At 41.7% G+C, this 13,527-nt stretch overlaps 1 protein-coding gene across 3 annotated transcripts in view; it reads right to left on the bottom strand.

The window, feature by feature from the left end:
- The window catches only part of Slc35e3 (solute carrier family 35 member E3), a 51,740-nt gene extending 41,735 nt beyond the window's left edge, over window positions 1–10,005 (bottom strand). The window contains exons 1-3 of one of the 3 annotated variants that reach the window (XM_074083873.1): window positions 9,368–10,005; window positions 8,446–8,556; window positions 4,357–4,515 (exon numbers count right to left, since the gene is read on the bottom strand). In XM_074083873.1, coding sequence (XP_073939974.1) covers window positions 4,357–4,515; window positions 8,446–8,556; window positions 9,368–9,769 — 672 coding nt within the window. In that variant the 5' untranslated portion in view covers window positions 9,770–10,005. The remainder of the gene's footprint in view (window positions 1–4,356; window positions 4,516–8,445; window positions 8,557–9,367) is intronic. The other 2 variants (XM_020174586.2, XM_074083874.1) reach the window with 2 other exon arrangements.
- Window positions 10,006–13,527: the final 3,522 nt, after the last annotated feature.

Below are 13,527 nucleotides of genomic sequence, written 5' to 3'. Positions count from 1 at the left end.
GTGAATTTCTACATTCATTTTTCTTATTCATTTAGGGAAGAAATATTTTGTAGTAATTATTATTTTTTTTTTGAGACACAGTCTTGCTATGTTGCCCAGGCTGGCTTCAAACCCCTGGACTCAAAGAATCCTCCTACCTCAGCCTCCTAAGTAACCGAGATTACAGGCATGTACCACCATGCCCAAGTTCTTATTAGTGATACATATGTATTATAGGAAAATCAGAAAATAAAGACAAGCAAAAAAGTATAAGGAATTCTTATAATCCCAACCATCATACCAGATCCTTTTCCAAAATATTTATTTTTATTCTTATTTAAATTGAATCAAGGCTGGGCATGGTGGCTTAAGTCTGTAATCTTAGCTACTTGGAAGGCAAAGACCAGGAGGATTGCAATTGGAGGCCAGCCTGGGCAGAAAGTTCTCGAGACCCCATCTCAACCAATGGCTGGTTATGGTAGTGCATGCCTGTGATTCCAGCTACACAGGGAAACAAAAATAGTAGGATCTTGGTCCACGCTGGCCTAAGCATAAAGCATAACAATCTCAGAAATAACCAATGCAAAAAAGGCTAGGGGTTTGGCTCAAGTGGTAAAGTGCCTGCCTAGCAAGCTAGCAAGTATGGGGCCCTGACTTTAAACCCCAGTACTGTCAAAAAAAAAAAAAAAAGACAAGAAAACAGGAGTCTAGTTTGGAAGTCCTTGTTCACCCACTCTGCTATATTACCTCTCAATCACATAAAATTTATGAGAGAAAGTACAATATAATATTTACAGCTCAGCCACAAAAGAAAACAAGTCTTGAATTTTTCTTTATTGGTAGGCAAAGAGACAATACGTTCCACAAGAAGAAGTCACTCTGGGATGGGACAGAGAAAAGTCTTTGGATCTCAAAAGCCTGTACAAATTAAAGAAAGAAGAGGCAGGAGTGTTCCAAGCAGAGGGACAGTAGAGGTCAAAGTGTGGAGTCATGGGAGTACAGAGCTTGTTCCTGTGACAAAGAATAAACCAACTTCGTTGAGGATAGGAAAACTAGACTGTATTACTGTATACACACAACATTCTGTTCAACCCCATCCCACAACTTTATTTTAAAAATTATAAAAATCACTCTCTATCTATGAAGAGTATCTAGATGAAGTATCAGTTATGAGTTAAATTATTAAGAAAAGTTTAACTTTTGGGCTGGGCCATTCCAGCTACTCGCGAGGTGGAGACAGGAGAATAGCAGGACCCCTCCTAAAAAACACCCCTGAAAAACCAAAAGGACTGGGGACTTAAGTGGTAGAGTGCTTGCCTAGCAAGTATGAGGCCCTGAGGGCAATTCCCTGTATTGCCAATAAATAAATAAATAAATAAAATCCCAAGGAAAACATCCCATTTGAAGATACTTTCCATGTCATTGTAGGTTTTATTGGTTTTTAAATAAAGGCAATCATAAGAGGTTCAGGAGCTCTATTTAGGTAAATATAGTAATACCACATTTGTTTTACAACAGTGATGTCTGTTAAACAGCCAAATAAGAGAGACTTAAGATTTCAAAATCTATTTCTAAAAATATATAAAATGTATCAGTGTTTAATTTGACTGAGCTCATAGAATATCACATACCTATTTGTGGTAACTTGGCACATCATTAAAAGATGACTCAGCAATGCCCCCTAGGGTCACTAGTGAATGAAGGTGACTTTTCCTTACACTAAATGGCCTCATGCTGCTGTGCGCTTACTGTCCTTGAGTTTTTTAGGGCTTTTCTGTCATTTTCCTGTGTTTTGAACCTGTCAGAGGGCTATTGCAAAAAACCTCTCTCAGATTCTGGTGTCCACATTACAATGGTTGAAGAGCAAATAATCCAGATGGCCATGATTTTGTAGCTCAGTGGTAGAGCACTTGCCTAGCATGTACAAGGCCCTGGGTTTAATCCCCAGCACTGCAAAAAAAAAAAAGACAACCTATATGCCAAAGTCAATGGTTTATATGAGGTGGTGTGTACACATGAAATCCCAGCTACTTGGGAGAATAAAATGGGAGGATCACTTGAGCCAAGGAGTTTAAGGCTAGCAGGGAAACACAGTGAGACCTCCATCTCAAAAAAAGAAGGTCGTAGGGGAGAGGATGCTGGGTGTTTAGTTTGGTCACAGAACACTTGCCTAGCATTCATGAGACCTGGGCTCAATTCCTAGCATTGGGGAAAAAGAAAAATACAGACTTTGGAGTAAGAATGCATGGATTCAAATTCTAATGCTTATTGGGATCTTGGGGCAGTTACTTAACTCTGTCTCTGTTTCCTCATCAGTAAAAAATACCAACATTAATCTAATAAAGTTATGAGGAGTTAATATTTGCTAAGTACTTTAAATAGCGCCTGAAACAGAGTAAGGGCTACATAGTGTTTGATAAACAAACAGTATCAACAAAAAGACACTCCCACTGACTGTGTTCCAAAAGTTATAGTTATAGGAAGAATAAATTCATCGTAAGAAAGGTGTTTGTGTTGTCCTGAAATTTTTACATTGAAATCTTAACCCTTAACATGATGACATTAGGAGGTGACTAAGTCAGAGTGTAGAACCCTCATGAATGGGAGTAGCACCCTTAGAATAAGAGATATGAGAGAGCTTGCTTCTCTCTCTCTACTGTGAACAGAGAGTGGCCCTCACCAAGATCACAACCACGCAGGCTTCCCAGTCGCAGACTACCAGCCTCCAGAATGGAAAGGTAAGCATGTGCTGTTCAAGCCACCCAGTCCCTGGTGATTCTGTAATAGCAGCCTGAGTTGACCAAGACAAAGGGGATTTTACTTTCTTACTTAAAGTCCCCAAAGTGCACATACTTTTCATCAATCCGTTCCACTCTGTTCCATGGGGGTAGGGGATCATCAGTACATGAGGACACATACAAGGATGGTCATCATATCACTGCTGCCAGTGTTAAAGAACAGGAAAAAAAGTGAATACCCAAAAGGGTCTATTATACAGACACTGAGAAAAGCAACACAGAAAGACATGTGTAAGGGGTAAGGGTGTGCCTCAGTGGTACAGCTCCTGCTTACCCTGAGTGAGGCCCTGGATTTAATTTTTAAAAAGCATATGATCCCACTTTTATCAAAAACAAAATGTTTAATTCATGTTTGTGTGTTTATGTGGGTACATGTAGCAAGGATGAAACTATGAAAGAACAAATGCTAGAATGTGAGCATGATTTACTTTTTTTTTTTTTTTTTTTTGTGGTACAGGGTCTTAAATCAGGGCCTATACCTTGAGCTACTCCACCAGCCCTTTTTTTGTGTTAGGTATTTTCAAAATAGGGTCTTGCAAACTATTTACTTGGGCTGGCTTCGAGCCTCGATCCTCCTGATCTCTGTCTCCCATGTAGCTAGGATTACAGGGGCAAGCCACCAGTACCTGGCTACTTTTTTTTTTTTGGTGGGACTGGGGTTTGAACTCAGGGCTTCAGGCCTGCAAAGCAGGTGCACTTGAGCCACACCTCCAGTCCATTTTGCTCTGGTTATTTTGGGGTTGGCGGCCAGCCTGGGCTGGTCTCACATCTTGATCCTCCCGATCTCAGCCTCCCAAGTAGCTAAGATTACAGGCATGAGCCACTGGTGCCCAGCAAGCATGATTTACTTTAGGAGGCACAGATGGGGTAATAGATACTGAAGTGCGCATGAATGGGAATCCAGGATAAAAACCACATGATTCCACTATATAAACACACACACACACACACACACACACACACACACACACACACACACACACACACGTGTATATAAGAAAGAGATCCATAGGTTGGTGGAGTGGATCAAGTGGTAGAGTGCCTGCCTAGCAAGTGTGAGGCCCTGTGTTCAAACCCCAGAACTGCCAAAAAAAAAGAGAGATCCATGAAATGATCATTACCAAAACATTAAGGTAATGTAAAGATAACACATAGCACGATGGACTTCCAGGGAGCCTTCATTTTCTTCATTTTTTAATGTATGTTCATAATGTTTACAGTGAGAACATACTATTTATTTTAAAACAAGCCAAATGAAGCTATATTTTCATGGTTAAAATAATAAAATTAAGACAAAATGCCCAAACAACTTGCAGACTACAGTTTGGCATGGTCAGAACAGTCACCAGGCATCAGATCTGAACTGCTGTCCTGGTTTTGCCTCTGATTTAACCTTAGGCAGGTCCTGTTACTTTTCTGTAGCATGTTTTATCATCTGAAAAATTATCCTTACCTTTTAAGCCTTCCATAAAGGGTAATTATGAGGAATAAACATAAGAATGGATCTGAACTAGATCTCTGAAAACTAAAAACCGCATTAATACTGGAGGAGTTATTATCGACACCAAACAGAACTTACCAAAGCAGAAAGTGACCAGGGACCAAATATTCCCCCCTCTCCAAACACTGGCTCAAAGAAGGGCACAGCAATGAGCAGCATGGCCGATGACATTGGAGCCTGGTAGTACAGCAGCTGCATTGAGTTGACTTGCAATTCATGCTGTTTGGCTCCCACCCACTGAAAATTAGGAGATAAAATAAGTCAAGTGCAAAGGAAAAACATCACCTAATTAAACATGCCGCTAGCCACAGAGATGGAGAGGTGGGGTGCAGGCTGGAGGAGAGGAAATGCCTTCTTTACAAGACTTCAGACACCAGTAAGATATATGAATGCCCTTTATGCACCCTGGATTAAATGAGCTTTAAAAACTCAGTATCTCATAATTATTTTCTTCTCAGTTCCGTACGAGGGGGAAAATCCTCTCTACTTTCCTGATGTACTAAGTAGGAAAAAGTAAACTCATTGAGGGGCCCACACGCATGAGGGTTATTGGGAAAATAAGGAGGGAATGGAAATTTAGGTGATCTAAGCAGGATATAGATGCAGTGCTAGATCTCTTTTCTTTCTAAAAATGGCCAAAAAAGAAAAAAGATTGAGGGGCAGGTCAGGAGACTGACAGATTAACTGGTTATTTCAACATGGCTACCATGGGTGCAGCTTAAAAGGGATGTGTGGTTCCTAGATACTTTAGGAACTTAATGGTAGAGGCAATTTTCTTCTATGAATGGACCTTTCTGTGGACACTATTCCCCCGACTCCCACCAGTAAACCCTAGGTACACTAGGTAATAAACCCCAAACACTGTATCCTTCAGTAAGACCACTACTTCAAAACCTCAAATCCTACCAATCCTCAAGATGCTTGACTGCAAGGGAGGCTTTGAAAAATGCTCCTTGTCAGAGTAAGATCTGAATGCCTTCCACTACCTTTTTCCCTGTAGCTCTGGCTATTCTGTTACATACACTAAGTCTACAGAAACTCACCAGTACAAAAATAGAAAAGCAGGAAATGTGAAGCATACTCCTGCCAGCTGTAACTAAGAGTCTTCTGTGAATATGAAGGACAAAGAATTGATTCTTCTGCTGCCTATTCCTGGGGGCAGAGCAGTGAGCAAAAATGGATGGATGCAGAGTGCACACTCCACCTGTGTCCTGCTGTAGCCTCACTAGGCAGCTGGGAGCCTCCCCTCCTCCACGACAAAAACGCCTGGACTGTGGGCCTCACTGTCCCTCACTTCAGTGCATCCTGGCTTCTGCCTGCCACACCTCTGATGCCCTTCTAGAACATACCATCACCTCCACGTCCTGCTCACATCTGTAGTTCTGACCTCCTTCCTAGAGTCTCCCCCCACCCCATGGTACTGGGATTGGAACCCAGAGCCTCACGCATGCCAGGTAAGCACTCTACCACTGAGCTACTATTCCCTGAGCCTGTGTCATTAACATCTTACCTTCTACAGTTTCCTGGCCATGTTCACTTAGCTTGCAGAACGTGTTTAAAAACAAAATCCTTCCTCTATAAATGAGCTCCTCTCGAGGCACTCCAACAGTGCTATCATCCCCGCCAAGAGTCCGACTCCTTACTTCCCTCACTCTCACAGAGTCAGGTACTATTAATTCTTCCTCCCAAAGGTCTTTCACCTTTCCAAGTACACACCACTGCCTGAGACTAGGCCCTTGCTGCTTTCTCCTGAAAGCACAGAGACGTTCCTAGCTTCTGTGATGGTTGCCCTTTCTCCTCTCTCTTATTTTACTCTTCATGGCCACCAGTTACTTTTTCTTAAACATAGGAAATGATCAAGTCACTTCCCAATGTAAGCTCCTCTCCTGGTGCATGCAAAATAAAGACACCTCAGCATGACATCAAGATTCTGACATCTGGTCTTAGCTACTCCTCGGCCTTGTCTTGCCACAATGTACTAGAGTCTAGCCTTCAGGAGAAAACTAAATGCTCCAAAATAAGCTGTACTTTCATACATATTTCAACAGAAGATGTGGAGATTTTACAACTGAGTAAACTCTTATGCCTCCTTTAGTGTTTTTTTTTTTTTTTGGTGGGACTGGGGTTTGAACTCAGGGATTCAGGAGCCACACCTCCAGTCCATTTTGCTCTGGGTATTTTGGAGACAGGGTCTCTCAGACTAAATGCTCGGGCTAGCCTCGAAACTCGATCCTCCCAATCTCAGCCTCCTAAGTAACTAGGATTACAGGCATGAGTAACCAATACTTGCAACATCCTTTGGCTTAAACTGTTAACTTTCCTTCAAGTCTCTGCTCATCACCCTCTCCCTCCACTACACACACACGCACACGCAATGCAGAACTTCACTTTTTCCTCGGTGCTCCTCAGAACTTCTTTATATCCCAAGGTATACTACTGTGACTAGTTGTCTACATGTACATCTGTAATGCTGGATTGTAGCTGCTTTTCATTTGTGTATCCTCAAAGATAAGCATAAAGAAACAATGTGTGCTGAATGAATCAACTATCTTTCTGCAACTAAAGCAAATAAATAGCTAATGACTTCCTCAACAGTGTAAGAAGAAGTAACTTAGACTCCACTGGAATACAACGGGCAGACACAACTTTCCTTAAAGGGTATTTTTGGGGGGGGGGGGGGGCGGGAATCTATCTATCCTGTCATAGTAACTTAACTGTTTATTGATAATAGAACCTTAGTCAGTCTACAGTCATTTTTGGTCAATCTCATTTCAAATATCTACCTTAGGCATATAAAATTCCTTGATTCTAATTTATAGCAGTTATGAGACTTGTGTGAACAAAAATGATCATACTGACACAGTGAGTACTGTGGACTGAATTTATGTATAAGAAGTACAAGAAATTCCCGTACTTAAGCCAAGCGTGATGGGGCAATCCTGGATTACCTGCAATCCTGGCACCTGGGAGGTGGAAGAAGGGATGATCTTGAGTTTAAGGCCAGCCTGGGCTACATAGCAAGATCGTCTTAAAACAATAACAATGAAAAAAATTCCGATACTCAACAAATAAGCTGGGCATAGAATTTCATGCTTATAATTTCAGCTGCTTGGGAGGTTGAGGCAGGAGGATCACAAGTTCAAGGCCACCTCCAGCCATTTATTAAGAGCCTGTCTCAAAATAAGATGAAAAAGGAGGGGGTGGGATTTAGCTCAGTGGTAGAGTGCTGCTTAATGTGCAGGGAGGCCCTGTGTTCCAGCCCCAGCACTGTAAGGAAAAAAAAAAAAACACACAAAAAATAAAATATTCAAGAGGGTAGTATTTTTCTGTAACAATGTTTCTAAAATGGCATTTAAGTTTCTAGGGCTGTGTTAAGGAACAGCTAACATTCCTAACAAGGATGCCTTCTTTTCTAAACAGTTTATGTTTGTGAAAAAGTAAAATTGCTTACACATTTTGGCTTTGATTCCCCATGCAGGCACACCCAGAATTTCCAGACCAAGGTTTTCAGTATAGAGAAAATACTGTTTCACAGAACCCTACATGGAGATATTGTCTCCCACTACATAAGAAACAAAAAATACTTGTTGAGATTTATGATAATGAAGTGAATCCCTGAACAAATTTTTAATGAATTCTGGCTATAGGCAAGGCACCATGCTTACATAAGAAATAAAAAAACCTATTGCTATAAAATAGTGATTTACATAAATCAGACAAGTTGTAACAGCAGCATATTTTTTGAAGCAAAAAAAAATCTGTAATTGCAAAATTTTTCTTCCTTTTTCAAATTTCTGAAAGTACACTCCTTCTTTATGGTAACTTCACAATTAAAGACTAAATGATAAATATAACCAATAAACTTAGGAAGTAAAAAGTCTTACTATTCATTTTGTGAAGATTTCCCAGAAAATAATGCAACTTTGCCCCAAACCCAGACTGTTAAGCATGGGTATCATACACTTACAAACAGGTAGGTATTTGGTGAGCATCACACACCAAGTTTCTGTCTCCTTTCTCCTCTTCACCTGGAGTCAGACATTTATGCAATTATGCTTTCTTCCCAACAGTCTATTGTCTCTATACTGTATTTTCTAAACCTTGGGATACAGCTTCAAAATCTATGAAATCTGCTAAAAAGGCACATAAAGAAAAAAAATTACCAACCACTTGATAAAGGGATGTAACTAAAACACCCAGAGCAGCAAACACCATTCCAAGGAAATTAAACTTCACATCGTAATAAGAATTTAGGATTACACCTAAAGTTATAGGAATCTGAAAAGAAAAAGAGGTAAATGCTGTTCAGATTAAATTCAAGAAAACAAATTTATTATTCCTTTCACGGTGTCTTTCAAGGCTAATTATAAACAACACATAACTTGGAAACAATGAGTTGTATACCGTATAATTTTTTTCACTTGGGAAACTGATTGTTAATCCTAAATTTGAAATGTGATAACTCCATATTGATACTCACATATAACTATACTTTAAATTTGTGGAAAAATAATATGTCCATGCATTTGTGCTTTGCAAGAAAACACCTATGCATGCACAGGTAAGTCTCTAAACATATATGCACAAACACAACGAAAATACTAAGATCTCAATCATTACAAGTTCCTAAATGCTAAACTCATTTTAGTGAGCTTCCTTTTATTTGAAGATGCAGACAAATTCTGAGACATTTTATGTTAAGCCTTTTTATGATTATCACACGTAGTTTGATTCACCCGAGGAGGGCTGTTACCAGTTTGAGTTTTTCTAGATGTTTCGGATACTTTGGATTGCACCACCTAATTCATCTTGCTTTTCTTAGCAAATCACAACATTTAAAGTTTTCCATTGCTAAAACCTACACAAGCCCATTCTGGGCCAAGAGACCAACGGAATGCCAAGTTGGCTTTTCCTGGTCCCCCAAATAAGCCTGAAGTTCACGTGCTCGCAGAGCATGACTCAAAGGTGGATTCAAATGATGGGGAAGAGCGTGACGCAAGGTCAAGCAACCGTGCATTCGAACTTCCCGGGGACAGAACGTCCGCGAGGCGGGTGGCGAGGGACAACGGGGTCAGCTGGCGCTACTCACCAGCGTGAGCCGTATCCTGGTGGAGAAGCTTTTCTGATAGCAGAAGGTCTGGATGGCTATGATCACCGGCGTGGTCATGGCCTTGGCCAGCTGATAGGTGCCTATCGTGTTGTTCTGCAGAGAAAGGTTGGTGAAGACCACAAAGCCACAGAAGCTGAGGGCCAGGAGGAGGAGCTTGGAGGGCTGCAGACTTTTGGGGGCAAAGATGTCCAGCTTCTGGCAGATGTACAAGCCCAGCCAGGTGACCACGAAGTGCACCAGGGTCAGGCTCATGTTAGGGAAGCCATGGTGCACATAGATCCACTTGTTGAGGAACACGATGCAGATGGACACCAGCAGGTTGAACAGGAGCCCGGCGGCGATTCTCCCATTGCCCCGTACTCGGTCGGCCAGCGATGCCATGATGCCCGCCGCCGGCTGAGCGGCGACCTCCGCGGAGCCGGAGTCGTCCAGCCTCTGAGAGAGGAGTCCGGCCGGCCTCCGGCTGCCCTTCGCCTCCACCGCCGCGTCCTCGCAGACGAAGGCCTCCCGGTCCGGCCAGGGAGAGGCATGCACCAGTCGGAACCCGCGCGGGCCGCGGCGCAGGCTGCGCACACACGCGCCGCCGCCCTTCCAGCCGAACAGTACGCGGCAGCACGTCCGCGCCGCCCCGCCCCGCCGCGCCTCCGCCCGCGGCGACGTGACTCGGGGCGCCCTCACTTCCGCCCCGGGGGGGCGGGGGGCTCGCCGCTCCTCCTGCGCAGGCGCGCTGAGGCGGGGCGCAGAGCGCTGCCGGCTTGGTTCCGGTCCTCCTGGTTCCCTCGCCTGGCTCGCGTAAGCGCGACCCAGTTGGGGTGTCCCGGTGTGTCAGCGTACCGGCCTTGCTGGGCAGCTGCTCTCAAGCTTGTGTAGACACTCTTGGTTAATTTCACGGGTGAGACAGATGTTAGACAAATTTAGTCTTCCCGCGAGAGGGGAAAACAGTACTTAACTGAAAGCATTTTTCTTTTTCCCGGTACTGGGGTTTGAACTTAGGGCCTACACTTCGAGCCACTCCGCCAGCCCTTTTTTGTGCAGGGTTTTTCCAGATAAGGTCTTGCGAACTATTTGTCCAGGTTGGCTTGGAACCTCGATCCTCCTGATCTCTGCCTCCCAAGTAGCTAGGATTACAGACGTGAGCCATCCCATCTTGAACCACAGGCGCCAGCTTTATTTTAAACATTTTCTTAAAAAAACAAAAAAAAAAACCCTAACATGTAGAAGAGAGACAGCATGATGAGCTGTCATAGGTATGCTCATAAAGTAGACTTAACAGTATTTTGGCATATTTGTTTACACTTTTAAAGGTAAACTACAGATATCACATCATTGACCCCTAAGTACTTTGGTGAACCTAAAAAGTAAGTACATTTCCTGTATTATTCCATATTATTTTCACTCCCAAGAGGTTTAACATCATTACTATCAAGTATCAAATATTTAGCATCCATGTTAGAACACTTACCTAGTAAACGTAAGGCCCTGTGTTGAATCCCCACTACCGTGCCCCCCCCAAAATAAATAAAAATAAAAAATTCAGTCCAAGTTCAAATTTGTGCAGGTGAAGAACACTTTTGAATTTTGGCTGTATACTACATAATTTGTCTCCAGAAAGTTTGTGCAAATTCATATTCACACTGCTTTGAGAATGAGTTTTTCCCCTCAAGGCCAAAATCATAACTTATCTTCAACAGTCTGATAGAAAGTGAAAAACTGTTTTTGCAAATCATGTTTATGTGGCAGTAACTGAAATTACGGATACAAAAACCTGCTTGTATAGTTTAGAATTTTCAACTGGTCCATAATACAATGCATGGAAATGTGAATGTCAATTTTGTATATTTGTTTGTTACTAACTCACCATTAAACTGAAAATTTTTTAAACAAAAGAATCAGCATGTTTGAGTCCCCATTCCCCCCACGCCCCTATTAGGTTTGAACTCAGGGCTTGGTACTTCCTAGGTGGGTGCTCCATGGCTTGAAGCACTCCTCCAGCCCACGTTTGAGTTTTTTTAAGAATTAAAAACTGAGGTACAGCCAAAAGCATCATGTTCAGTCCCTCAAGGAACAAGTGTCTTACAGGTTTCTAATCGAAGTTACAAAGTTACCTATACAAATGGTATAGGGCCCACCCTATTTTCCCAGAAGATCCTTTGAGGCAGCACTGGAGGAATTTCATAGCCTTTGCTGATGGTATCAGAACGTATTTAAGGATTTCTATGTTAAGGTACAAGTCTTTTAGCCTTCTCTTAACTAGAATTACAAACCATTAAGTTACATCTTTCTGATCTTACTGATTTGAAAATAATGAATAGCTAGAATATGAAAATATTATCTCTATAAACTACTAAGAATTTAGACTGTGCTTTGATTAAGAGTCTATCAACTTTCATTTTAACATCTATTCATGTTTCATCAAAAAAAAATTAAATATTTTAGCCAGGTGCCGGTGGTTCACACCTGTAATGGTTCAAAGCTAGCCCAAGGAAATAGTTCGGGAGCCCCTTTCTCAAAAAAAAAAAAAAAAAAAAAAAAAAAACAAACCCAACACACACACCCACCCACACACCCACCCAACACACACACACCCACGGCTGGTGGAGTGTCGGGAGCCCCTTTCTCAAAAAAACAAAACAAAACAAAACACACACACACACACACACACACAAACACACACACCCACGGCTGGTGGAGTGTCGGGAGCCCCTTTCTCAAAAAAACAAAACAAAACAAAACAAAACAAAACACACACACACACACACACACACACACACACACACACACACACACACACACACACGGCTGGTGGAGTGTCTTAAGGTGTAGGCCCTGAGTTCAAGCCCTAGTACTGCCCAAAAAAAAAAAAAAAATTTCAAGTGAAGTTGTTACCAACATTCAGTATCTTGTAACTAGTTTTGGTTACAACACTGACTTTTCATTGCTTTATTTTACACAGAAAAATAAATCTTTAATCAACTATGCTAAAAACAAACATTGTTTTTTCTTCATTGGTTGCTGAAACTGCTCACTTTAGTGTTTTCCACGTATTTAAAAAAAGTCATTATTCATATTATCCATATCTCAAGCCTAAAGGTTAACTTTTATATTATACTGCTTTATTGATGGCTACTGGTTCTATTAATATTTTTTAATGTAGTTTGTATTTCAGAGAAGCTCTCTGAACTCAAATTATTCAACCTGATCTTTCTCTATGGTAAAGTGTGACAGAAGTCTGTCTTCCAAAGACTTTATTACTAGAAAAAAAAAAAAAGCTACTTTTGCTTGCTGAACAATGTGGAAAAGTATGAAGAGAAAGATATAAAGTCCTTTACTCAGTCTTGATAGTTCTAATTAGTCTGATTGGCAGTTCTAATTTTCTTTTGTGTGAGAATTACTCAAATTGAGCACCTGCCAAGTGACTACTTGGCACCTGGGAGAGGATGGCAAGTGACACCAGACCAGGTCCCCTTCTTTAGAACTTACTGAGAAGACGGGTACCAAACAACGATGAACTATGATAAATGAGTGTTCTGAAGAAACAAAATATGGTCCACTAGGTATAGCCTTCCTGCAACCTGGGGAGGGCCAGGCACTGGGTGGCTCAGGTCTGTAATCTGTAATCCTATCAACTCAGGAGGCAGTTATGGATTGTGGTTTGAAGCCAGCCCTGGGCAAACAGTCCTTGAGATCCTATCTTGAAAAAACTCACTCATCACAAAAAATGGCTGGCAGAGTGGCACAAGCGATAAAAGTGCCTGCCTAGCAAGCAGGAGGCCCTGAGTTTAAGACTCCAATTGCAGCCAAAGAAAGAAACAAAACAAAAAAAAAACACTTGGGGAGGGAGAGGTGGTCAAAGATTTCTTCAAAGAAAACAGGACAGGCTGTTTTCAATACTTGTCCTTCGATAAGTCTAGTAACGTATTTTAAACAGGTGTGGTGGTACTTGGGAGCCTGAGGCAGGAAGATCACAAGTTTGAGGCCAGACTGTGCTACATGCTACATGGAGAGTTGTAGCTCAGCCTCAGTACCTGGCCTACATGGCAAGACCCTGTCTTAAAAAAAACCAAAAACAAAAAACGATAAAACCAAAAACAAACTAAAAAGTGAATGCATAGTAAGGCATAAAAATATAAACTCAATAA

The sequence above is a fragment of the Castor canadensis genome, chromosome 8 (genome assembly GCF_047511655.1).
Source record: "Castor canadensis chromosome 8, mCasCan1.hap1v2, whole genome shotgun sequence".
In the NCBI taxonomy this organism is placed as follows: domain Eukaryota; kingdom Metazoa; phylum Chordata; class Mammalia; order Rodentia; family Castoridae; genus Castor; species Castor canadensis.
Note: the sequence above shows the minus strand (reverse complement) of the source record. Positions and strands in the feature narration are given on the sequence as shown.